This window comes from Hypanus sabinus, chromosome 8 (assembly GCF_030144855.1).
Source record: "Hypanus sabinus isolate sHypSab1 chromosome 8, sHypSab1.hap1, whole genome shotgun sequence".
NCBI lineage: Eukaryota > Metazoa > Chordata > Chondrichthyes > Myliobatiformes > Dasyatidae > Hypanus > Hypanus sabinus.
This window is the reverse complement of record NC_082713.1, coordinates 75,962,359-75,986,423: the sequence shown is the minus strand read 5'-3', so window position 1 is coordinate 75,986,423 and position 24,065 is coordinate 75,962,359. Positions and strand designations below refer to the sequence as shown.

The 24,065-nt window shown below is 44.9% G+C and overlaps 1 protein-coding gene across 1 annotated transcript in view; it reads right to left on the bottom strand.

Moving 5' to 3' along the window:
* The window catches only part of LOC132397765 (proteolipid protein DM alpha), a 46,155-nt gene that overhangs the window by 4,235 nt on the left and 17,855 nt on the right, over positions 1-24,065 (bottom strand). The window contains exons 2-3 of the mRNA XM_059976531.1: positions 7,790-7,976; positions 6,043-6,199 (exon numbers count right to left, since the gene is read on the bottom strand). Coding sequence (XP_059832514.1) covers positions 6,043-6,199; positions 7,790-7,976 — 344 coding nt within the window. The remainder of the gene's footprint in view (positions 1-6,042; positions 6,200-7,789; positions 7,977-24,065) is intronic.

Below are 24,065 nucleotides of genomic sequence, written 5' to 3'. Positions count from 1 at the left end.
ATCACAACATGTTTATAGTGACAGGGGAATGGTCGGAAACGCTGACCAGGAGAGGTTAGGGGGGATTTCTCAATACCTAGAAGGGTGAAACACCCTGGACAATGAGTATGAGTTTGATAGCAAATTTACAGTATAAAGCTTGGAATACTAATTCCTCCAGTACTAGTGCACAGAGGCTGCGGGGTGCACCATTCTACTGACTCACCAGGCTACTCGGCCAACCAGTCCCAAGCCTACATTCTCTACCAACCAGTCCCAAGCCTACATCCTCTACCAACCAGTCCCAAGCCTACATCCTCTACCAACCAGTCCCAAGCCTACATCCTCTACCAACCAGTCCCAAGCCTACATCCTCTACCAACCAGTCCCAAACCTACATCCTCTACCAACCAGTCCCAAGCCTACATCCTCTACCAACCAGTCCCAAGCCTACATCTTCTACCAACCAGTCCCAAGCCTACATCCTCTACCAACCAGTCCCAAGCCTACATCCTCTACCAACCAGTCCCAAGCCTACATCCTCTACCAACCAGTCCCAAGCCTACATCCTCTACCAACCAGTCCCAAGCCTACATCCTCTGCCAACCAGTCCCAAGCCTACATCCTCTGCCAACCAGTCCCAAGCCTATACCAACATGCACAAGCCCAGCAGGTGCAGGAAAGTACAAACAGCGCCATCTTCCCCAAGTCCCGCACCACCCTGGACTGGAAACACATCATCACTCCTTCACTGTCACTGGGTCTAAATCCTGGAATACCCTACAGCACTTTGAGGGAACATTTTCACAGAGTGACAGCACTTGAATCACCAAGGCGCAGAATGCTACTGACCAAGTACTGTAAATGGGCACAAAATGCTGATGGAACACAGTAGGCCAGGCAACATCTATAGGGAGAAGCACTGTCAATGTTTCGGGCCGAGACCCTTCGTCAGGACTAACTGAAAGGAAAGATAGTAAGAGATTTGAAAGTAGGAGGGGGAGGGGGAAATGCGAAATGATAGGAGAAGACCGGAGGGGGTGGGATGAAGCTAAGAGATGGAAAGGTGATTGGCGAAAGTGATACAGGGCTGGGGAAGGGAAAGGATCATGGGACGGGCGGCCTTGGAAGAAGGAAATGAGGAGGGGAGCACCAGAGGGAGATGGAGAACAGGCAGAGTGATGGGTAGAGAGAGACAGAGAAAAAAAAACAAACTAAATAACGTATTTAGTTATCCCTGACGCACCTCATAATCACAGCTGTTTATTCCCACTTCCTTTTCTAGTTGTTAACCATTCCTCAGTCCATGGTAACCAACACAGTGCCCACTAATAATAATCACTCTTGTATCATCTAATCAAAAGCCTTTTGAAAGTCCATCAACTATTTTGCTCTATCTGTTTTGCCCATGTCAGTTTTGCCAGAAATAACCTCTGAGCTATCAGAATTGTCAAACATGGCTATCTTTCACAAATTCCTACAGATTATGCCCAATGGTTTTCTTATTTAAGTATCCAAAACCCATTCCCTCATTACAGATTTCAGTACTTCCTCTCCCACAAATGCCAGGCTTACTACACGCCAGCTTTCCATTTTCTTTCTCCTACCTTTCTTAAACAGTCTGGTTATATCTTCTACCTTTCAAGCTGTGAGAACCAGTCCAGAATCCATGAAAGTTGGCAAACGGTGCACTCCGTCTCTCTATCGCCAGATTCCACAGAACCCTTGAATGCAGGTCACCGGTTCCCAAGAATTTATCATCTTTCAGCCACAGTAATGTCTCCAAGGAATTTTCTTTTAACTAAATTTAATAACTTCCACCTCCTCGTTCACTCTGGACCTGTTGCCCTCCAGGAAAGCTCTGTGATTCCTCAATGCAAGATATTTGTTTAATTACTCTGCCATTTCCCTATTCTCTCAAACAATTTCTCTTACATCAGTCTGTGAACCCACATTAAACTTTGATATAGGAAACTTCAGTCTGCTTTTGTGTTTTACACAAATTGCTCCTCAAGTCTACATCACTGTCTTGATTTAATCAGTTGAGGCAAATGGAAGAGATTCCACTATGACCTTGATTTATACCCCGTGATTAGTGGGGAAGTCTAGTGGTGTCAGGAGTTTAGTAGCTTTCAGAGTCACAGAGTTCAACATCTGGCTCCTCAACCCATGTCATCTATGCCGAATATGATACCCATCTACACTAAGCACCTTTGATTGTGTGGTTAGGCAAAGCTCAACTGCCATCTGTAAATTCACTGCTGACGCCACTGTTGTTGACAGAATCTGAGATGGTGGTGAGGAAGTGTACAGGAGCAAATTAGATAGGTTGGTCGACAAGCATCACAACACCAACCTTGCACTCAATGTGAGGAAGACCAAGGAACTGAGTGTGGCATTCAGTAAGGGGAAGCTGGGAGAACACACACCAATCCTTACTGAAGGCTCAGCAGTAGAAAGGGCAAGAGGTTTCAGTTTCCTGGGCATCATCATCTCAGAGGATCTAACCTGGGCCCACCATACTGATGAAGGCAGTTCAGTAGGAGATTGGAATGCCACCAAAGACTAGCAAATGTCTGCGTGTGTACTTGGAAACCATCCTGACTGGTTGCATCACCGTCTGGTGTGTAGGCACCAAGGCACAGGATCAAAAGGCCCTTCAGAGGACCGGGGACTCAGCCAGCTCCATCACAGGGACAAGCCTCCCCACCGTCGATGACATCTTCAAGAGGCAGTGTCTCAAGAAGGGGGCACTCATCACTGAAGACCTTCTCTACCCAGGATATGCCCAGTTCTCATGCTACCATCAAGGAGGTGGTACAGGAACCTGACAACAGCTTCTTGCCCTCTGCCATCAGATTTCTGAACAGTCCATGAACATTAGCTCACTATTTCTCTTGTGCACTAGATAATTATTTTTACTGTAACTTGTAGTATTTTGTCACTCCTGCACTGTACTACCATCGCTATACAACAAATTGAACCTGAGTCTGATTGGGCCCGTATGTCCTAAATTTTTCTTATCTATCTACCCGTCCAGATGTCTTTTAACCATTGTTAGTGTACCCACCTACTACTTCTAGCAGCTCGTTCCATATACCCACATCACTTTGTGTGAAAAATTTGCCATAAAGGCCTCTGTTAAATCTTTCCTCTCTCATCTTGAACCTGTAACCTCTTCTTTTCAGTCCTCCGTCCCTAGGAAGAGACTGTGACTATCTATACTATATATGTCCCTCATAATATTATAAAGCTCTAAAATAGAGTCTACAGCCCCCTTTGCTCCAAGGGAAACAATCCCAATCTCTTACAACTCAAACCCTTGAGCCTTTGAGTCCAGGCAGCACTACTGTGAATCTTTACTGCACCTTCTCTAGCTTAATCATATCCTTCCTACAATGTGGCAACCACAGGTACACACAATGCTTGCCATGGGCTAACCAGCCTGTGGCAGGATTTATACTGCTGCTCCATTATCCTGCTGAAGCCTCGTATGCACATACAGTAAACACTTTCCAAGATCAGACACTACAAACTGCTCACTCTGCCCTTAGTGTTGATAGATCATTTCACCAGACAAAAGCATGACTTCCATCCCCTTGGGCCAAACACCTTGATGACATGATTATTATTAACTGTCTTTCTGCTTATTTTCTGTACCAGCCCAAAGCATTTTTATGAACTTTAGAACACGTGCCATTAAAAACAAGTATTTAAAACTGAGAAACACACACAAAATGCTGGAGGAACTCAGCAGGCCAGGCATCATCTAGGAAAACAAGGATTTCAAACTAAAACGTTGACTGTACTCTTCTCCTAGATGCTGCCTGGTCTGCTGATTTCTTCCAGCATTTTGTGTGTTGCTCGGATTTCCAGTGTCTGCGGATTTTCTCGTTTGTGATTTAAAATTGAGAAGTTTCTTCTCAAGGGGATGGGGATCTCTGTATCTCCAAGGGGTTGTGAAGCCTAGATTTTTGGAGGTATTGAAAGAGGAGGGAGATTGTTTTTAAACTATATGAGAATCACAGAAGAGTAATTGAGACATAACATGTACTGAATGAAAAGGCGGCTTAGAGGGGCTGAGTGGACCGAGGATTAAAACAGCGGACACGATTTTAAATAAGGACTCTTTCCAGCTGTATGGAAAATGGAGGCAGGAACTATAGGCCCTCCAGCTGTCAACCAAGTTCCCATTCCGATCAAATTCTCAAGGTACAGTGTACTCCTGGAGCTGTTTAAGGCTGCCCAATGTATTGTTGTGATGGGCAGATTACTGGCCACGAGTGTGAACAGAGCAAAGTCAAAAGTAAATTGCATGTTTGGATGTGGCAAACTCAAGCCAGTTTGTTCTGATGTCAATGAGAAATGTTACTGATATACATGTCAGACGTTGCAGCCAACACAGCTGAGAGTCTGGGCTGGTCTTGGTGGCATCATCCTCTGGAAAGCATTTATAACAGCTCGACATGTGCTACCCTTGGACCTTTGGCTGAACATCCCATATAAGACACCTAGGTTAGTGCCGAGGGAATGCTGTACATTACAGATGTCCTTATTCAGACAAAACACAGACGAAAGTCCTGTGACACTTTATGAAAAGCAGGGTAGAACTAGCCAAGCAAAACCACAACTCACCACCTCAGTCCTGCACAAACTGGCTTCTGCTTTCATGTCTTGTGATCTGGACATCAGTGGCAAGACCAATATTTACCATCCATCCCAGCCTGCCCTCAAGTAGGTGCCAATGAGCAGTAGAGCCATTGATTTATAAATGAAGTTATAATTCTGATCTACCTGGTCCATGCCCACCAAGGTGCCTTACTGACTTCGTCCCAAATCCTACTAATCCTTTCCCATTCTTTCTTTCTTTTCCCCTTTATAAAATTTTAACTTTGTCTACCTCTACTGCTTCCCCTGGCAGCTTGGTCCATATATTCACCACCCTGGCTGTGAAATTTGCCATTTAAATCCTCCCCTCTCGTAAACCTATACCCTGAAGTTTTTGACTCACTCTGGGGAAAGGACTGGTACTATTCACCCTATCTAAGCACCTCATGGTTACAAAAACCATTATAATTCTTCCTACGGTCAAAGGAAAACATTCACAACTCATCCAGCCTCAGTTTACAATTCAAGCCTTTGGATTCCAGCAAGAACCTTGTGAATAGTTCCTGCAACCTCTGCTTTAATCACATGGCCCTGCATGGTACAATGTCCAGAACTGCACACAGTCCCTGTAGCACACCACTGGACACGGGCTACAAACCCTCTCCTTCCACCAAGCCTACTCTGTATACAACAGGTAGCTCACCATACATCCTATGTGATCTAACCTTCCAGGCGAGCCAGCTGTGTAAGACTACTGATCTACTGAAGTCCACGCAGTGAAGGTACTCCCACCATGTATTGGGAAGAGAGAGCCCGGATTTATACCCAGTGATGATGAAGAAACTATATACTTCCAGGTCATGGGGAACGTGCGACTTCAGAAGGACCCTGTAGTCAGTGGCATGTCTGCTTTGTCCCTCACATTATGAAGGTGAGTCAGGGATATTTGTTCACTGTAATATTTTTGGAGTAACCAGATATTATGTAGGGTGCTACATAAATTCAAGTCCTTCCATTTTACATATACTTGATGGAACACATGAAATGATCTGAATGGCTTCTCAGTGCTTTCCTACCAAGAGAGTGAAACAAAAATTCACCAGTTCTCTCCATGAAGTTTTGTAATGCTTCCTAGTAATGGAAGTCAAGAATAGCCTCCCTGGACAATCAAACGCTCTTCGTTCTCTTGCCTGTCAATCCCCCTCTGTCCAACGCACAGCACCAAGCTCCACAGGCCTGTCTGCATTGTGTCACCATACTTGCCTGGGTCTTGAAGAAACAGTGGATTACTGACAGCAGAAGTATACCATCCCAGAGCAACACGGTCTCCAATGGGGCACCAACTCAGATCAAGGGTCAGTTTCTAGTTCTCCCTACCCATCAAAAATTCACCAAATGCAAGGGTAGGCAGCCAAGCGACGGAAGGGGTCGGAGCAGAGGCTCCACGAGACTTACTGTGGCACTGACGCATCTGCCGCACATTGTGGTCCTGAATTCCCCAAAGAGGGACTTGACAGCACTGGTGGTGTAGAATCCTTCGGCCAGCAGCAGCACGCCATACAGGAAAAAGAAGGATGCAGTCCCATAGATAACGTACTGGAAGATCTGGACCCTGGAAGCACAGAGAGGATGGGTACTAATGAGCAATCATATCATCAGTATAGGTCCAAGGAAGGGAATATTGTGGGAGCAAGGGAACCCAGCTGTGGGGCAGATCTGCATGGCTTGGGTAGTTAGACTCCCACTGCACCCTCCCAGGTAACAGGAACAATGAGTAAATTGGGACAAGAAAGGGACACAAATGGAAAGAATTCATCTCAAGACAGTTCTGAATTGATTCCAGTGACCTCTTACCTAGAGAAGCCTCTGACACCCTTCCCCAAGAACATTAATGGAATAGGCAGCTGAACGGTTACTTCCACCTTTTACACTACCACCCCTTCTGACTTGCCCGCTGGCTTTTCTCTTTCTGCACTTGATCCACAAAGTCCTCAAAAGGCTGGGTAAGAGCAGGATGCACCCCAAGGCCAGGAGCTCCAGAACTGGGGCTCTCACAGTCAGAATAAGGGTTTGGCCATTCCTCACTGCAATAAAGAGAACCTTCTTCACTTGGAGGATTGTGATCCTTTGGAATTCCCTTTCTGGGGGTGGAGGGTAAGTTGAGTCATTGAGTTCATTCAAGATGCACTGGCATCTGGATATTAAGTGAGTTTTGAGAATGGGAATTGTACAAGAGGGGGATGTCAGGAGATTGAGTGCCAATTCCAATTGGTAGGTCACTGGTGGACAGTGTTAGCAGCTTTATGTACTCGGACCAATTGTCCAGTGTTCAGCACATAGACAGAATAATGAAAAAGACATTCCAACATCTCTTTTTTTTAAGCTTCAGAACATTTGACATGTCATGAAATACTCTAATAAACTTCTACAAGTGCACTGTTGAAAGTATTGCAACTGCTTGCATCGCAGGCTGGTACAGCAATTCCAATGCATAGAAATACCAGAGGATGAAGACAACAGTAAACTCAACCTGCTCCCGTGCATGCATGGCTCTCCTCACCACTGGGAGCCTCGACATGAGGAGCTGCCTCAATGTGACATTCATCAAAGATACCCATTATACAGGCCATACCCTCCTCTCACTTCTACCATCAGGCAGAATCCAAAAGTTCCACACCAGCAGCTTCAGTACCAGCTGCTCTCTTGTAACCTTCAGGTTCTTGAAGTGTCCTTCACAACCTATTCCTCCTGACTACAAAAGACTGGAGACCATCTCTTGCACTGTCACAGACTTGTTTCTCATTGTTTTTTTCATTATTGTCTTGTTTTCACAGTCCTTTAGTTGACTCTCTTTAATAATGTATGTCTATTTTGTGCTCTGTGAGTTGCTATCTGAATCGGCATGCCTGTGATGCTGCTGCAAATCAGTTCTTCATTGTACCTGTATCTGCCCTGGTGGCAATAATCAACTTAGAAAATAGGGCCATGGTCGTGATATGGGTGGAGCATTTCAGAAGGCCAGATCTCCAACTTCTATACCTTACCACTTTGCTTCTCCAAACATTTTAAAAAACCCAAATTTAATTTTATTCCTCAAATTTCCACACATTGGACAGAACCTGCCTCACATGTCCGAAGATACCACACTGCCCCTGCGACCTTCTACAAGGGTAGAAAGCAGGAAAGAGACGGAGCTACTTACAGGGTCACCAGGACAGCGTAGTCCATAAAGTCATGGGAGAAGTGTTCCTCGATAAGCTTCTCGGTCCCAGTTAAGGCCTCGTGACCACAGCCACAGAACAGAGCCACACCCACAAAGCATAGAATGGTAGCGATGAGGGAAGCGTAGGGAACTCCCCTGAGGCATCGTACACAGCACTCCGAGCAGCCTGCAAGGGAAAGGTACAGTTCATAACACAGTGCCGGTCCACCCCCTGCTCGTCTGCATCCATCCCATCTACTACAGCAAACAGTCTGACTGACCAGAACCCGTATCTCTCTCTCTCCAAATTTCACCCCATCCTTGGTAACATAACTACAACACCAAAATGCATTATCGTACAATTCCCAACACTATTCCGTCTGCTACTTTCTTGCCCATTCTTCCAATTTGTCTAAGCCCTGCTGCAATCGCATTGCTTCCTCAGCACCACCTACCTCTCTATCGCTCTTTGTATTATCCACAAACTTTGCCACAAAGCTATCAATTCTATTATCCAAATCATTGACAAACAATGTGAAAAGCAGTGGTCTGAATACGACACCACTAGTCACCGGCAGCCAAACAGAAAAGGCCTGTCTCCTGCCTGTCACCATTCCGCTACCCAGGCCAGTATCTTTCCCACAACACCATAGGATTTATCTTGTTAAGCAGCCTCATGTGTGGTACCTTACCAAACGCCTTCTGAAAATCCAAGTAAATGACATCCACTGCCTCTTCTTTGTCCATCCTGCTTGTTGTTTCCTTGAAGAACTCTAACAAATTTGTCAGGCAAGGTTTTCATTTACAGAAACCATGCTGACATAGACTTACTTTATCATTAGTCTCCAAGTACCCCGAAGCCGCATCCTAAGTAATCGACCAACACATTCCCAACCACTGAGGTTAGGCTAACTGGCCTATCATTTCCTTTCTCTTGCCTTCCCCCCTTCTTAAAGAATGGAGTGACATTTGTAATCTTCCAGTCCTCCAGGACAATGCCAGAATTTTGCCAATGCCAAGTGATTCTTGAAAGATCATGACCAATGCATCTGTTATCTCTTCAGCACCCTCGCTCAGGACTCTGGGATGTAGGCCATCTGGTCCAGGTGACTTTCCAACCTTATGATCTTTGAGCTTGCATACCACTTTTTCCTTTGTAAAAGCAATGGCAGTCACTCCTGCTCCGATGTTTCTCCCCGTGACCGTGTGGGTTTTCTCCAGGTGCTCTGGTTTCCTCCCACATTCCACAGATGTACCAGTTGATAGGTTAATTGACCATTGTAGATTTTCCCGTGACTAGAGCAGGCTAGGGTTAAATCGGAAGTTGCTGGAAGGGCCAACTCCAACCGTATCTCAATAAAATTAATAAACCACTCACCAGAATCATGAGATATGGAATAGAGTTCATTCTTATGTGAGGAAGAAGTTAGTGAATCAAATGGATTTTTTTCCATCTCATGCTTATTGACTGGTTCATTTGTGTATCAGAGCCTTAGGGAATTATGGAAAATAATGAGATGGATCATTTTTTAGGAATGCAACCATCCCCTCGTTCCCCCATAACGCAGGGGACACTCGTCCCTCAACACCAGCTGAGAGAGGTTCCCAACACCAAGTGTGGATGCCTTTCACCAGTCCCACCCTTTACCTGGAGACCTTTCCCCCATTGCTGCACACTCCAACCAGAGGAATCAACATGCCAGCACATACCCGATCATTCTGGTCACAGCAAGATCTCCTCTCGTTCTTTAAAAATCTGCTGTAGCTTGCCTTTGACTCTCTTCAGCCGGAAGACGCTCACATCCTTTTAGTTAACAGTGGAACAAAGCTCTAAAGCAGGTAAGGCTTTCTTCAGATATAGAGCACAACGCTGTGAGCGCTCTTCCTGCTGACGTCTCGCTCACCACATTCCTACACATGCAGCAAGGCTGCTGGCCCCGACAGAGATCAACGCATCACTTACTTGCTGTATCTGTGTATGTTCTTGTACACCAACACTTACTAATTAATTCACCGTTTAAAAAACATTCCCTTTTGTATGCTTTCTAAAAACACGAATATCTCACATTTTCCAAGGGGTCCAACTTGCCAGTTTTAACCAATAATAAACAAAAAGGCAAAAGATAGAAATTTTATTTTCTGCACCAATGTAACAAAGCTCCATTTTTCCAATAGATCTTAAAATATCAACCATGCATTTTTCTCAAGCACTATTTCTTACAAAATGCAGAAATGGAATACTGTCTACAGTGAATAACTATGAAAATATAACAGAACCGCCGGTCAGAGGCAAAACTGAGCATCTATTTGGGGACAAACTGCCCAGAATAGAAGGCTTTAATCAGCACTATCATCACCAGCAATTTGACTGCAGTTCTTATAGAAAGCAAAAGTAACTGTGACTGCCAAAAAGTTATATTTAAAATAATTACAAAGACCCCGTCTTCCCAAACAAGGAAAATGACCAAAGCTGAACCAAAAATAGTGAGTGACTGATTCCAGCCGGAATTATGCCCTGGGAAACAAGAACCTTTTCCCATCTCTCGAGAGTCAGCTCTAGGCAAAGGCAGACATTGATGATGAAGCTCACCATTGCCTTCAATGCCCTGCATGACATTCAGTCAATTAAGGAAAGGAATGTCTGAAGATTAACATTCAACATGCAGCAAAGTATGGGCCTTTGGCCCATGATGTTAAGTGGACCTATATTAAGCTACCCCGTGATTAATCTAACTTGTCCTGCCTACACAGCTGATAACTCTTCAGTAATCTTCCATCCATGTGCTTGAGTCTTTTAAATGTCCTCATTAAATCAACCTCTCCCATCACTCCCAGCAGTGTTTTCTAGGCTCCCACCGCTCTCATGTAATTTAAAAAAAAAACAACTCTAACACTTCTCTAAACTTTCTTCTACTCACTTTGAACAGTTGTCCTCTTGGTGTTGTCCATTGCTGCCCTGTGGACTGTCCACTCTGATTTAGCCTCTTATAAACTTATACACCTCCATCCTGGTAAATTGCCTTTGTGCCCTCTCTAAGGCCTCAGCACCCTCCCTATGAGGTGACCAGAACTGAACACAATACACTGTTGACCAACCAGATTTTCATGGAGCTGTATCAGTACTTCATGGCTCTTAAACTCAACCTCAGGATATTTAAGGCCAGCACAACATGTGCCTTCTTAACCATCCTATCACCTTGCACAGCAGTTTTGTGGAATGCCTGGGCTTAAACTACAAAGCTCTCTGTTTCTCCACACTGCTAAAAATCCCAATGTTAACCTTGTACCCTGCCTTCAAGTTCGATCTTCCAGAGTGAATCACTTCACACTGAACACCATCTGCCACTTCTCTGCCCAAATGTAACCAGCGACAGCCTTCTACACTATCCACAAGGCACCCAACCTTTGTCATCTGCGAATTTACTAACCTATCCTTCCACTTCCTTGTCCTAGTCTTATAAAAATCACAAAGAGCAGGGTTCCCAGAAGAGATCCCTGCTGAACACCACTAGTCACTGACCACCAGCCAGAATATACTCCATGTCCTACGACCGTCTGCAAGCCAATTCCTAATCCACACAGCCAAGATTCCATGGATCCTGTGCCTTGTGACTTTCTGGATTAAGCTCTCACATCTATCATGGAACTTTTGGTCTACTGAGCAGAAATGGCCACTGCCTCCTCTGTTTCTGAGGCCTGGACTACCTACAGCAGAAATCTCAAGCTGACACAATACTACCAATGCCGACTCCTCAAAATACTCCAGCCTCACTGGAAGGACAAGGGAGCTAACACCTCTACCTGTTGTGGTCAGGTATGTTAGGTGGGCTATATTGTTTATACACCACAGTCCCGTGAAACATTACTCTATATTCCAATCCTATCCAAAGTCAGACAGAGAAAAAGATGTGAGGATGTGCTCAAAGCTTCCTCGAAGGAATACAAAATCTTCACCTCCTGTGCATCAGGGGCACAACTGAGGCCAAGTACAAGCAATGGAAGGAGCACCCTCCCTGTGGGAAGTTTGTAGCTCCCACATTCACTTCATCAGTCACTTCAGAATCCAAACAAGCAGAGCAAAAGTAAGTAATCTTCGGTCCCCAAGGAGGAAATTAAATTATGCTTCACATTGTGCCGGGTTTTCCAGAGCACGGCCCGTTATTTAGATTCTAGAGTCTGATCTGTAGCTCACTAATATGTCCTCTTCCAATTTCCAGCCAGAGGCTTGGTCAAAGGCACAACATGCCTACAGTACGGACATACTCTTTACAGCGCAGTGCTTGACTCAAACTCAGTCTAAAATGCTTTGTTTCATTTATTGCCAACTGTTGGAAAAATCTAACTCTTTCTCTCCAGACCACAAGACTGTATGACTGCCATCACCACCATCTCATTTCCAAAATTATGGAGTTTCACACACAAGATGCTGGAAGAACTCAGCAAGTTAGGCCGCATCTGTAGAGGGGAATAAGCAGTTGATGTTTTGGGCTGAAACCCTTCATCAGGCCCAAAACATCGACTGCTTATTCCCCTCCATAACTGCTGTCTGATCTGCTGAGTTTCTCCAGCATTTTCTGTTTGTTGCTCTGGATTTGCAGAATCTATTGTGTTTATGACAGTGAACGTTTGGGGTAGTTTTCCCAAATGCCTCTACAATGTTACTGCTGTAGTCTATTGTAGGGCAGAACTGTGGAGGAACTTTGGCACAAAATGTACACACCCACTGATGGAGCTCTGTTTATCTTCTGACCCTTAGGGCTCTTTTGGGATTCAGGAATGACGAGGTCTTAATTGGATTGATTGCTTATGTTAGAGTACAAACAAACACACAAGTAGTAAGCAAACAAAATAAAGAGCTGAGAAACGATGCTGAGAGGTAAATGAGCAGCAAAGAATGCAAAAAGTTGGCGCCTCTGAAAAATCCATTGCTTTTATAGATAAGGAAAATTGCTTATTAGATAAGCTGAACCAAACAATGATTGCACAATTACATCACGTGGGTAATATGCTAATACAGAGCCAATGAAAAATGAGGAAGGTGATAAACTGTTAGTTTAGTTGCTATACCGCTTTCTGCCAGTGAGTGGGGATGAATCTCCAGACTTTGAAAAATACATGTCAATCACCCCAAGCTAGGGCTGATTATTCTGTTAAATTCAAGCCGCAAACAGATACAGATGATTTATTCATCCTCTTATTCACGCATCTACTGTCACCAAGTTATTCTACTCCTGTTTCTGAAAGCATCTCCCCACTGTATCTCCAGACTGATCTCCGTTCACCTGCAGGACATGGAACACACAGTGTCACAAATAGAGCCAACAATACAGCTCCTCTTTCCAAACTCACCACACACGGGACCCCGCTGCCACTCTCTCACACACTCGCTTCACCTGCTTATATCCTTTACAGGGGTTTTAAATTCTGAGCCTGACTCACTCCGCCCCCCCCCCCCCACCCCAGCGTCAGAAGACCAGCAGATTTGTACACTCGGCACTGTCAGTTCTTCCAAATTGTCAGCGCAGACTAAACTCAGCCCAACAGACACACAGATTAGCATCAGGATCCAACAAGTCACAACTGGTAAACTCTATTTTAAAACCAACCTTTACTCCATCCTCTTACCAACCTCACCAAATAAACCCAACACAATTCCCAGGCCTAAAGCACAGTAAACGTTCAGTGTGATAGAAAGATAGCACTGTGCAATGTCATACCCAGTAATTCAGGAACAAACCCTTGTTCAGGACCACCCCCCCCCCAATCCATCCCACAATTGCTTTCACCTTCTACCGTCAGGCAGAAGGTACCACAGTGTAAGACGATGGACTGTCAGGCTGGGAGCAGCTCCTCGCCCCAAGCTGTGAGACTCCTGAACACTCCGTTACTGCCCAGGTATTGATGACAAGTCAGTAACATCGTGCTGTTGTATGTTTAACCACCTGTATGCTGAATATGCACTTTATGTTAACTTGGACATCTACGTAATTTTATATTAATATAAATATAAATATAATTTATGTTAAAATTATTTTATGGTCTGTATATGATATATATGCTGTGTTCTTCACGGCCCCAGAGGAGTGTTATCTTATATATATATAGATAGATAGACAGACAGACAGACTCACTCACACACACACACACACACACACACACACACACACACACACACACACACACACACACACACACACACACACACACACACACACACACACACACACACACACATGATTGACAATAAACTGGATAAACTGGAACATGAACTTTCCTCCAATCCTTTGCCCAACAGCAATTCCCATGATCTGAACTTTGACCAAAATGTACAATCATCCCGAGTCTGCACACAGCCAAGGCCTCGCTCAGCAAGCCTGCTGGAAACACAGCACATCTGGGCACTGCTCCCAATTAAACTGCATGGAATGGACTAATGGGGTAGCAGCACAGGGGCACATGGGATTTCCATCAGCCTGTGAGTAACAAATTTAAAGCTCAGCACTGCACTCTGCTGCCCGCACGACACTACAACAGACTGCCAAAACCGTGGAGGGGAGTCAACCCGATCGAGCAACATCAAGCTAAACAGAGTTACACCAACTACATCAACACCAGTAAATTCAGATGCCATGGAAATAAACTCAGCGTACATCTGTAAGTTTTTATTACGCACACCTGTACATCTGCTCGTCAATGCAAATGTCTAATTAGCCAATCATGTGGCAATGAGTCAATGCACAAAGGTATGCAGACATGGTCAAGTGGTAGAGTTGTTGTTCAGACCAAACATCAGAATGGGGAAGAAATGACCATGGAATGATTGCTGGTGCCAAACAGGGTGGTCTGAGTATCTCAGAAACTGATGATCTGGCATTTTCACACACAGCAGTTTTGAGTTTACAAAGAATGGGCGATAAGCAAAACATCCAGTGAGTGAAAGTTCTGTGGGCAAAAGTGCCTCGTTAATGAGAGAGGTCAGGGGAGAATGGCCAGGCTGGTTCAAGCTGATGGATAGGTGACAGTAACTCAAATAACCACGCGTCACAACAGTGGTGTGCAGAAGAGCATCTCTGAACGCACAGCATATTGAACCACGAAATGGATCAGCTGCAGCAGCAGAAGCTAATGAATGCACACTCAGTGTGCCACTTTATTAGGCATAAGTAAGGGTAAATTTCCTCCCTGCACCTTGTTTGATGCATCAGGCTCAACCTTGCTGGCTTACGAGGCTGAGAGGCTAACTCAACGCTCAACCCAGTTTGGATGCTGGCTGGATTCAAACCTGGGACCACTCACACCAAAGTCCAGTGTGGATGCAACTACACCACTGGGGGTACCTAATAAAGTAACCACTAACTGTAGATAGGGTCAGTATCTTTATCCCACAGAACAGTACAACACAATACAAACCCTTCAGTCCATGATGCTGTACTGACCTTTTAAACAGTTCCATAGTCTAATGCTTACCCAAGGCATAACACTCCATTTTTTCTCAACCATGTGCCTATAAAATAGGCTCTTAAATGCCCCTAATGTGTCTGCCTCTACCACCACCCTTGAAGGCACATTCCACAGGCACATCACTCTGTGAAAAAACCTCCCTTTAACATCCCCTTATACATTCCTACACTTACCTTAAAATTATGCTTTCTCTTATTAAACATTTCCAACCTGAGATAAAAGCACTGCCATCTTAAACACCTCTATCAATTCACTTCTCATCCTCCTTTGCTCCAAAAAGAAAAAGCCCTAAGCTCACTCAATCGTCCCTCATAAGGCATGCTCTCTAATCCAGGCAGCATCCTGGTAAATCTCCTCGGCATCCTCTCTAAAGCTTCCACATCCTTTCCTTAATGAGGCGAGCAGACATGAACACAATATTCTGTGGATCCTAGGTCTCCTGATTTATTGAATGAGGAACTTTTTCAAATGTCTTACTAAAATCCGTATAGATCACATCCACTGCTCCACCTTCATCAATTTGTTTAGTCACTTCCTCGAATAATTCAATCAGGCTCGTGGGACTTGACCTGCCCTTCATAAAGCTGTGCTGACTGTTCCTCATCAGTGCTTCACCAAATGCTCGTAATTCTTAAGAGTCCTCTGCAATAGTTTGCAGACCACTAATGTAAGACTCACTGCTTTACAATTCCCTGGATTATACCTATTATATTTCTTGAACAAAGGAGCAAAATATTCCACCCTCCAATCTTCTGGTACTACCCCTGTGGCCAGTAAGGATGCAAAGATCATTGCTACAGGTACAGCAATCTCTTCCCTTGCTTCATGTAGTACCCTGGGGTTTATCTCGTCTGGCCCTAGGTAATTATCTATTGTTAAGGTATGCTTATCCATTCACAAATTCCAGCACATCCTCTTTCTTAATATTGACATGTTCAAGCATGTCAGCTTGGCTTACACTGTCCTCACATTCATCAAGGTCCTGGTCAATATTGAAGCAAAATACTCATTAAGGACCTCCTCTATCTCTCTGACTTTGGGCACGTTTTCTCTTACATCTCTGATCAGTCCTACCCTCACTCTAGTCATCCTTCTGTTCTTCACATAGGTGCAGAATTCCTTAACCCAACTTGCCAAAGCCTTCTCATATCCCATATAGCTCTCCTAAGTCCGTCTTAAGCTCCTTCCTGGCTACCTTATAACTTTCAAGAGCCCTATCTGATTTTTGCTTTGTAATCCTTAAGTATACTTCCTTTTCCCTCTTGACTAGACGTTCCACATCTCTTGTTAGTCATGGTTCCTTCACCCTTAAATTATTTCCCTTCCTCAATGGGATAAACCCATACAAGTGCTCTCTAAACAACATCCTCACTTCTACTGTGTATTGCCCCCTGACTACATCAGCTCCCAAGTAATAGCTTCATAATTCAGCCTCATCCAATTAAATGCTTTACCATACCCAGTCCAGGGCTATGCTAAAGGTCAGAGAGTTGCAAACACCGTCTGCAAAATGCGAACCTAGAACAGATTTGTCACCTGTTCATTGTCTACTACTCGATCCAGGATGGCCTCTCCTCTAGTCAGCCTGTCCACGTACTGTGTCAGGAATCTTTCCAAATGCTCCTCACGAACTCTGGTCCACCGAAACCTTTTGTACTAAGGAGGTGCCAATCAATATTAGAGAAGTTAAAGCCACCCATGGCAACAACCTTGTTATTTTTGTACTTTGCCAAAATCTTTCTCCCCCAATCTGCTCCTCAGTGTCTCAGCTGCTATTGGGGGGGGGGGAGAATAAGAATAAAATAATTGCTCCCTTCATATTTCTAACTTCCACCCACGCTGACTCAGTATCTCTACAACTGAGATATTACCCCTGATTAGCCTCTCCTCCACATGTTACCTCCCTTCTTGTCCCTTTTGAAATATCAAAAAACCTAGAACATTCAGTAGCCATTCCTGTCTTTGTAATGACCAGGTCTCTGTAATGGTCACATCGTTGTAGTTTCACGTAATGATCCATGCTCCAAGTTCGTCACCCCTAATCTTGTGATTTCGTTTTAACCCATCCAACTAACTGAACTCATGCCCTGTCCACTGTCTACCCTTACTCACAGTCTCTGTCTCTCCCATAGTTGAAACCCTCCCTGACAGCTCTAGCAAACAAGCCCCACAAGGATATTTGATGCCCCCCCAGCACCCCCCTGAGACCAGGTGTAACCTGTTCCTTTAGTAGAGGTCATAATTTCATCAGAGGAGATCCCAATAATCCCCAAAATCTGAAACCCTGTGCCCTGCACCAATTCTTCAGCTACACATTCATCGGCTATTTCATCGTATTTTTATCCTTACTGGCCTTTGTCACTGAATCAAAAACAAGAGGGCATAGGATTAACCTGAGGAAGGTTTTAAAGCAGATCAGAGGGGTAAATTTGTTTTAAACACAGAGAGTGGTTGATATCTGGAATATGCTGTCAGAGGAGGGGGATGGAATCTGGGACAATCACTGCATTTAAGAAACATTTAAATAGACACTGGAATAGGATATAAAAGGATACGATACTCATGCAGATAAATGGGATTCCGCAGAGCCCCATTTCTGAACTCTATCTTGGACCACTAGGGGGAGCACATGTGCTGCTGTTGGAAGCCAGAGTTAAATTCTAAATGCTGGCATTCACACCGAGCTCCTTTAGTGTCCAGGAAACACCATGCTTGTCCGACATCTCACCCAGATTACACCCATGGGTGTCAGAGCCCAGGAAGATGCATCCTGCGGAGTACAGGATCTTTTTGTCATTGGACATCAGGCCATTTGGTAATTCATGTGCAAAGAATTTGATTACAATTTGGATGAAGAGAGGCAGAAGACAGAAATGCAAATTTACATACAGCATTTGCTTTGCATGGTGCCTCTCTATGCAACCCAATGTTCTTTGCAGTCTATGAATTTCTTCCAGGATCTCAGCAGTGGCACTTGTTTATAAATTGGCTCACTGTGTCTCATGTTACAAGATACTGTGAAAAGTTTTAGTTAGTATGCCATGCAGGTGGATCACTCCATACACAAGTACATCTGGGTGGTGCCAAAGGAAAAAAATACACCAGATGTGCTGGTCTGATGACAGAGAGGTGCAGTGCAGGGCTGGGACAAGGGAGACTAGGAGATCAGATCACTCAGCTGGCTCCACCATATCATCATCACATCCACCAGTGCTCTTCCGAAAAAGATGTGCTATTCTAAACTTTGTCATGGAAAAAGATTACCAGGCAGAGAGGGAATGATTAATAACATGCTCAAAGAATTACAGCTTTCTCAGTGGGGAAGCCACTGAGAACTTTAACTTCACTATAAACAGTGAGAAGGGTCACACCACTACACAAACCAACCTTACCTCATCTGTACCTCGCTTCCTGAGAAACAGATGTCCTCTCTGGCCGCAGCCAAGGTGAGGAGGACCCCAGCCGGATCTAGCTACCTGTGGTGAACTATGTGCCTGTCTGGACACGCCCCCTGCTGACTGCTCCTGTGGCTCCTCCCACAGGCCCCTGTATGAAGGCGATCTGAGGCCTGACGCTCGGCCTCAGTCTCCAGGACAAAGTATGATGGACACTCACTCCTGGTTCCTTCTTCCAGTCAATAAAAGCCGATATCTCGCCTTACGTCTCAGTGTGAGTTATTGATGGTGCATCAATCTCTCACAGTTGTGGACAAGTGCCTGGGTTGCAGCAAAGTTCTCTCTGGTCCACTCTGTAATGCTGCTGCCATTTTTTCCTGTCTGTCACTACCGTTCCCTGAAGAATGGTGTTTGAGAATCCACTTGATCTTGTTATGTGGCCATATGATCTCAGTTTCCTCTTCTTTATTGTGGGCAATAGATCTTCGTAGTGTCTCGTGTACTGAGTGATGGTTCCTAATGTTTCATCGTTTGAGACACAGTCTGTGTAGGAGATGCCGAGGAGCCTTCTGAAGCATCTCATTTCTACTGCCTGGATCACCTTTTGCAGTTCTGCTGTCAGTGTCCATGATTTGCATGCGTACAAGAAGATGGAGAGCATGAGTACATGCAGGAGTTTCAAATTGGATCTGAGATCAATGTTATTGTCTCTCCAGACTGGTTTTAGTTCAGCCAACATTGTTGTTTGGACTGTCCTTGCAAGGACTTCAGACTTTGATCTTTCTTGGTTGATAGTGGTGCCAAGATACTTGAACCATTTGACAATCTCTAGTTCTTGTCCACTGACTGATTTTTGTCATAATTGGCTTCTCACTGTCCTCATCAGCTTGGTTTTCTCTGTGTTGATTTCCGTGCCATACCTGCTAGATGTATTGTCCAGGTGGTTCACAAAGCAGGCCAATTCATCCTCACTTCCTGCCAGCCCATCAATACTATGAGCAAACCTGAGGTTGGTTATGATCTGCCCTCCAATGCTGACTGTGCCGATATGGTCTTCCCGAGCACCTATCATTATTTGCTCCAGGAAAATGTTGAACAACGTGGGTGAAAGGAGGCAGTCTTGTCAGACTCCAACTGATGTGTGGAGCCACTCTCCATCTGTGCCTTGAACAAGTGCCACACTGCAAGCTTTGGGGTAGAGCTGCTTGACGGCTTGGATCAGCTCTGGCGCAGAAACAACAGGAGGAATGGAGACAGGCTAGCCCTTATTGACATCGATGGATCTGGGGTTGAGAAGGTGAACAGCTTTAAGTTCCTCGGCACTTGGGTCACCAAGGATTTCACATGGTCTGTACACACTGACTGTGTGGTGAAAACAGCGCCTCTTTCACCTCAGATGGTTGAAGAAGTTTGATATGGGTCCCCAAACCCTAAGGACTGTTGTTCCTACTATTTATTACAAATTAGTATAAGCTGCTCATTGCACATTCAGATGGAGTCGTAACGTGAAGATTTTTACTCCTCATGCATGTGAAGATTGTAAGTAATAAAGTCAATTCACATTTAATTCAAATGTTGTATCTCTTCTTTGTGACCCAGAGTACATCATGCCACACCCTATTGAACGCCTTCTTGAAGTCCATGAATATGTGGAAAATGTCCTGTCGATGTTGGAACAGCAGAGTTCCAAATTTTCTGCCAACTGTACCTTTGAAGTACTTTGTGATGGAGGGGTCCTTCAGTCTGTCCAAGTTGATTTTCATTCTGATGTTCTCGCATTTTTCGACTTTCTTCAGCTTGATTTTAAAGTTCACTATCACCAGGTTGTGGTCACTTCCGGTATCTGCACCTGGGAATGTCCTTGTTGCTCTCTTGATCCCACTGGTTCTGCACCAGTATGTAATCGATCTGGCTATGATGGAGCCAGGGTAAACCCACACAAAGCTGCAGAGCCAGGTAGCATACCTGCTTGAATGCGGAGAGACTGTGCGGCCCAGCTAACAGAGGTCTTAAAGGACATAGTTTATATCTCTCTCTGAAACTCTCCGCTGTCCTTGCAGGCCTCAAGGCAGCCACCATCATCCCAGTGCCCAAGAAAGCAACAGTACCTGGCCCAGGTGATTACCGCCCAGTGGCACTGATTTCAACAATCATGAAGTGCTTTGAGCGGCTGGTCATGGATCGTATAAAATTCCACCTTCCAGCTACACTGGACCCTTCCCAGTTCACCTATCACTCATTGATGATGCCGTAGCCTCAGCCCTCCACTCTGTCCTGTCCCACCAGGAAAACAATGCCTCATATATCTAGTAGTTGTTGAACAATTTAAGTCAGTGTTTAACCTGATGATCCCTCAGGGGTTGGTGGGTAAACTGCCCTCGCTGGGACTCAAAACCCCTCTCTGTAACTGGATTTTGGACTTCTTGATTGGCAGACCCCAGTCAGTTTAGTTGGCAGCAACATCTTAAGCTCCATCACGATGAGCATTGGTGTCCCCAGGCCTGTGTGCTCAGCCTGCCATTGTTCACGCTGCTGACTCACGGCTGCACTGTCAGATTCAGCTCAAACCACATCACCAAGGTCGCTGATGGTACTACAAGGATGGCCTCTTCAGCAACAATGATGAGTCAGCACACAGTGAGGAGGGGCAGAGGCTTGTCAAATGGTGGGAGAACAACAGCCTGAGACTCGATGTGGACAAGACAAAAGAGATGACTGTGGACTTTGGGAAGGCACAGTTCATCCGCTCTCCATTACACATCAATGGCTCAGCCGTGGAGAGAGAGGGGAGCATGAAGTTCCTTGGTGTGCACATAATAGGCCATTAACCTGGTCTAACACCATCTCACTATTCAAGAAGGCACAGCAGCATGTACACTTTCTGAGGGGATTGAGACGTGCGAGGCTCCCTACTCCCATCCTAGTAACTTTCTACAGGAGCACCATTGAGAGTGCTGTGTCTGGCTCCATCACCGTGTGGTATGGAAGATACAAGGCATCAGCAAGTAAAAACTGCTAAGAGGTTTCCCTCCCCCAGTGCGTGACATTTACCACGGAGCGTTGCGGACAAAGGGTCCAAAGCATTGTTGAGCCAGCCATCCCACAATATCTTTGACCCACTGGAAGGAGGTACAGAAGCATCAGGACTAGGGCTGCCAGACTGGGTAACAGCTTCTTCCCTCAGGCTGTGAGACTCATGAATACCCTGCCACTGCCAAGGTCTTGTCACTAGGACAGCGAGCTGTTTACCTGTGCTGCACTTTACTACATGCATTTTGAGTTACATTTTATTAACTTACAGTATAATATTTTTGGGTGTGTGATGTGTGGGTCCGGTTTCATTTGGTTGTATATATCTAGAGTCAGACAACAATAAACTTGAACAGCCTAAGGGACCCGCATCAACCTCATCTGTCGCCCCAAAAACTCACAGAACCAGAAAAGATGCAAGTTACCCTCAAGCCCAAAGGACTAGCCAAGAAAACACAATGTACAAATAAGCGAATGACTCAATAAATGTAAATACAAGTCACTGAACAAAGAGCTCTCTTGTCAGGCTGGCCAGAGCCAACACAAAAGAGCGTGAATGTGCCTGGAGAAACAAGGTGCTGCCAAACCGTCAGCATGCAAGGGGAAATGCAAGGGGGATAAAAGCAGCGGAATCTGTGTCACAGAGGCCAAAAGGGTACGGGCACAAGAAGAAAATGGAGCCGAGTGTGAACTCATCCCCTTTAGCCACAACTTTTCTCCAAGGCATATCTGGCACCAATGAGGGACAACTGTGGATTTGAAGGATGAATGACACCCATTGCCAAAAGCTGCCAGGCAGAGACCAGAGGTGGTGTTCCCACTGCCCAGTCAGAACCCACCATCACACATCCCGAGAGAGGTGCAGACCGCTGAGTGGCAGGAGGATTATATCCCAGACAAGAGGGTGAAATTAGGGAAGAACTTATAAATTTCACATTTAAAATTCACGGGATGTAGACGCCGCCAGTACTTACTGTCTGTGCCTAACGGCCCTCAAACTACAGGGCCAGTATGAATCAAACTTGACTTCCTCCAGAGGTCCCCCACCACCACAGCAGGCACTCCAGCCAATTTGTCACAAGATTCATGAAGCTATAATAACACAGAAACAGACCTTTTGGCCCAACTCATCCATGCCAACTATGACGCTAATCGTATTTGCATTTGCCTGCACTTGGCTCACATCCTTCGAAAACTTTCCTGCCCATTTACTGGTTCTAATGTCTCTCAAACATTATCAATGTACCCACTGCCCACTATACAAAGACATCTTGCCCTTTCAATACTTCCTCTTTCAACTTGTATCGGTGCCCCTTTAGTTTTAGACTTGCATACCCTGGGAAAAACATTGTAACTATCCAACCTATCCATGCCCCTCATCATTCGACAAACCTCAATTAGGTCACTTCCTCCATTCCTTAGCCTCCTTCACCCAGTAAAAATCAGTGTCTATATCTCCAAATCTTTCCTCATAATTCAAGCCCTTCAATTCCAGCAGCATCATCTTTTCTCAATTCATTCACCAGTTACAATACTGGTATTTACCCAACACGGAAGATTGAATTGATTAGAATTGACTTTATTTCCTACACCCTTCACATATACGAGGAGTAAAAATCTTTACGTTACGTCTCCGTCTGAATGTGTAATATGTAAATTGTAGTAATTTGTAATAAATAGTATGTACAGTAAGACGTACAACAGGACGGGGGTATGGCCTGTTCATGAAAAGCAAGACAAATTCAAGCTGCTAACTATTACTCAGTTAATAGTATTAACATTTCCAAGAACCCATTTCAGCATTCTGGTTAGCATTGACCAGAAACTAAACCAGGAAAAGCACAACCAGAGCAGGGGAGCAACACCACCTGCAAGTTCCACCCCTACTCACCTATCATCTGATTAGGGAAGACGGCAACTGTCCTTCATCATTGTCGGGTCTAAAGGCCAGCACATCCCTCCTACAGCATCTCCCCACACTGATCGCAGCAGTCGAAGGTGGAAGCTCTCCACCCACTTCTCAAGGGCAATTAGCAGCGGGCCAGATCCCGGAAAAAAAGAATAAATGAGGAAACAAAATTGGTGGGCGTGGAACTTTATGTAGACCAGTTTGAGTGAGGATGGCTGAAGAAATACTGAGCAGGTTTCTACCACAAACTGGATGCCTCTTTTCACCATTACTGGGGCCAGACCTTTTGTAAAACATCGGTCTGACTTAATTCCCCAGATCTCACGGTGGGATTGCGACTTGTGACTCTGGATCAATAGGCCAGAACTCTGGCTGCTAGCCTGGCAACTTAAACACTGTTTAACCAGTAAGTTGCAAGGCTAGTAGAGATTTAATTAGGTTTATGCAGTTACTAAAAGGGGAAATTGAAAAAAGCAGATGA